The sequence below is a fragment of the Gadus morhua genome, chromosome 1 (genome assembly GCF_902167405.1).
Source record: "Gadus morhua chromosome 1, gadMor3.0, whole genome shotgun sequence".
Classification (NCBI taxonomy): domain Eukaryota; kingdom Metazoa; phylum Chordata; class Actinopteri; order Gadiformes; family Gadidae; genus Gadus; species Gadus morhua.
In genome coordinates this window covers 22,472,674-22,475,173 of record NC_044048.1, presented here as the reverse complement: position 1 = coordinate 22,475,173, position 2,500 = coordinate 22,472,674, and the positions used below count along the sequence as shown (strand labels likewise).

At 53.7% G+C, this 2,500-nt stretch overlaps 1 protein-coding gene across 1 annotated transcript in view; it reads right to left on the bottom strand.

Annotated features, from left to right (window-relative positions):
* Positions 1 to 2,500, bottom strand: part of plxna3 (plexin A3) — a 46,673-nt gene that overhangs the window by 39,968 nt on the left and 4,205 nt on the right. Inside the window, exons 2-3 of the mRNA XM_030367365.1 lie at positions 1,246 to 1,625; positions 70 to 260 (exon numbers count right to left, since the gene is read on the bottom strand). Of these exons, the coding sequence (XP_030223225.1) occupies positions 70 to 260; positions 1,246 to 1,526 (472 nt within the window). The 5' untranslated portion in view covers positions 1,527 to 1,625. The remainder of the gene's footprint in view (positions 1 to 69; positions 261 to 1,245; positions 1,626 to 2,500) is intronic.

Here is a 2,500-nt window from a genome sequence, read left to right as displayed (position 1 = left end):
CACAGACACAGGTCCCAGACAGGTAGTGCTGACATGCTAACGGTGCCAACATGCTAACGGCGTTCGTACCGGCCATGCCGTCGGCCTCACGGGCCCCAGACAGGTAGTGCTCCTTGCGGTGGTGCGGCTCGCCCAGCTTGAAGAGGTCCTCCAGCCGGAGGAACTGGCAGACGCCCTGCCAGATGGAGCCGCACGCCACCAGCCGGTTCCCCGAGTAGTCCACCAGCAGCAGCTTGTTCACGTTGTCCATCGACTCCAGTCTGGAGGAGGAGAGAGGAGGAGAGGAGAGAGGAGAGAGGAGAGAGGAGAGGAGAGAGGAGGAGGAGAGAGGAGAGGAGGGAGGGGAGAGGAGAGAGGAGAGAGGAGAGGAGGAGAGGAGGAGAGGAGGGAAGAGGGAGGAGAGAGGAGAGAGGAGAGGAGAGAGGAGGAGAGAGGAGAGGAGAGGAGGGAGGAGAGGATAAAGTAGGAGAGAGGAGGAGAAGAGAGGAGAGGAGAGGAGGAGAGGAGAGAGGAGAGAGGAGGAGAGGAGAGAGGAGAGTTGAGAGGAGAGAGGAGAGGAGAGAGGGGATAGGAGAGAAGGGAGAGAGGAGGAGAGGAGAGAGGAGAGAGGAGGAGAGAGGAGAGAGGAGGAGAAGGAAGAGGAGAGAGGAGAGAGGAGGAGAAGAGAGGAGATGAGGAGAGAGGTGAGGAGAGGAGGGGAGAGGTGAGGAGGAGAGGGGAGAGGGAAGAGAGGAGAGGAGAAGAGGAGAGGAGAGAGGAGAGGGAAGAGAGGGAAGAGAGGACAGAGAGGAGAGGAGACAGGAGGGGTTAGAGGGGAGGTTAGAACTTCCCAGACAGACAGGCTGAGAGAGACTCTATATTTAATCATTCAGCAGACGCTTTGAAGCGCTTTTAAGACCGATGTCCTCAAGGAGCAGGTATAGGTCAGGGGTCAAGTTGTTAGGACCGACAGAAAGTGGTCAGACAGACAGGAAGGGGTCGACAGAGATGAAGTGGTCAGACTGGAAGTATTCAAGAAATACAGGAAGTGGTCAGACAGATAGGAAGTAGTCAGACAGTAAGAGATCCAGACAGGTAGGAAGTAGTTAGACAGATAGGAAGTGGTCAGACAGACAGGAAGTGCTCAGGAAGTGCTCGGACAGACAAGAAGTGGCCAGACAGAGAGGAAGTGGTCAGACAGGAAGTGGTTGGACGGACAGGAAGTGATCAGACAGACGGGGTCAGACAGACAGGAAGTGGTCATACCTGTGGGCGCAGGAGCGTACGCTGGGCGGCGGGTAACACTTGGCGTTGTCCTCCACGGGGCCGGTCGTGTGACTCCTGAGCTCCGTCAGATTGGCCGAGAGCTTGAGGATCTTGTTGACGGCGCCGACGAAGACGTCGCCGGAGCGCTGGTGCACCGTCAGGTGTGTGAGGGAGGAGTCGGGGCCCCGGTACACCACCGCCTCCTGCTCGGGGCCCCGCAGCACCGCACACGCACACAGGGAGCAGAGCAGGAGCAGCAGGGGGGGGGGAGAGCGGAGCATGGTGCGGGGAGAGGAGGAGGAGCGGAGGAGAGAAACAAGATGGAGGAGAGGCCCGGCTGGAGTCAGTTCTGATGAAGAGACCACCTCAACGGGACATGTCTGGGGAGAGAGAGAAAGAGAGAGAGAGAGAGAGAGAGACATTAACACAGCGTTGGAGAGAGAGAGAGAGAGAGAGAGAGAGAGAGAGAGAGAGAGAGAGAGAGAGAGAGAGAGAGAGAGAGAGAGAGAGAGAGAGACATTAACACAGCGTTGGAGAGAGAGAGAGAGAGAGAGAGAGAGAGAGAGAGAGAGAGAGAGAGAGAGAGAGAGAAAGACGTTAACACAGCATCGTGAGACAGAGAGAGAGCCAGCCAGCCAGAGAGACAGACAGACAGAGTAACACGCAACCAGCATTGTGAGAGACAAAAAGGGACAGAGAGAGAGACGGAGACAGAGAGAGACATTACAGTAACACAGCGTCATGAGAGAGCGAGAGAGAGACACTAACAAAGCATCATGAGAGAGAGAGGGAGGAAGAGAGAATATAAATATTAGATATAGATATATCTATTATATTTATAGATATTAGAACCCGACCGATACATATGTTGGCTGATTTTAAAACTTTAGAATAGGAGTGAATTTCTAAATGGTACTACCGGAAGATACATCCTCTACTGCAGTGGTTGAACCGCTAAAGGCTGTACCGAGCAGCACCTCTGCGTAAACACTCCAACACCAACATTTCTACATCATGTTCATAGTGAGGTCCGTAGCTCCTCCCCCTACAGGCCATTGGTTACTTTAGCTCATGGTTTTAAGGCGATGGTGGTGTGTCCCCTGAGAGTGATCAGGCATCCCAAGGAACTGCTCCACCCCAGGACACCACGATATGTATATTGAATAACCTCGGATATATTTCGATTTTTTAATCGGCCGATATATCGATATCGCTAATTATTTACAACCTGAGCTCTAATATCTATCTCTATAGC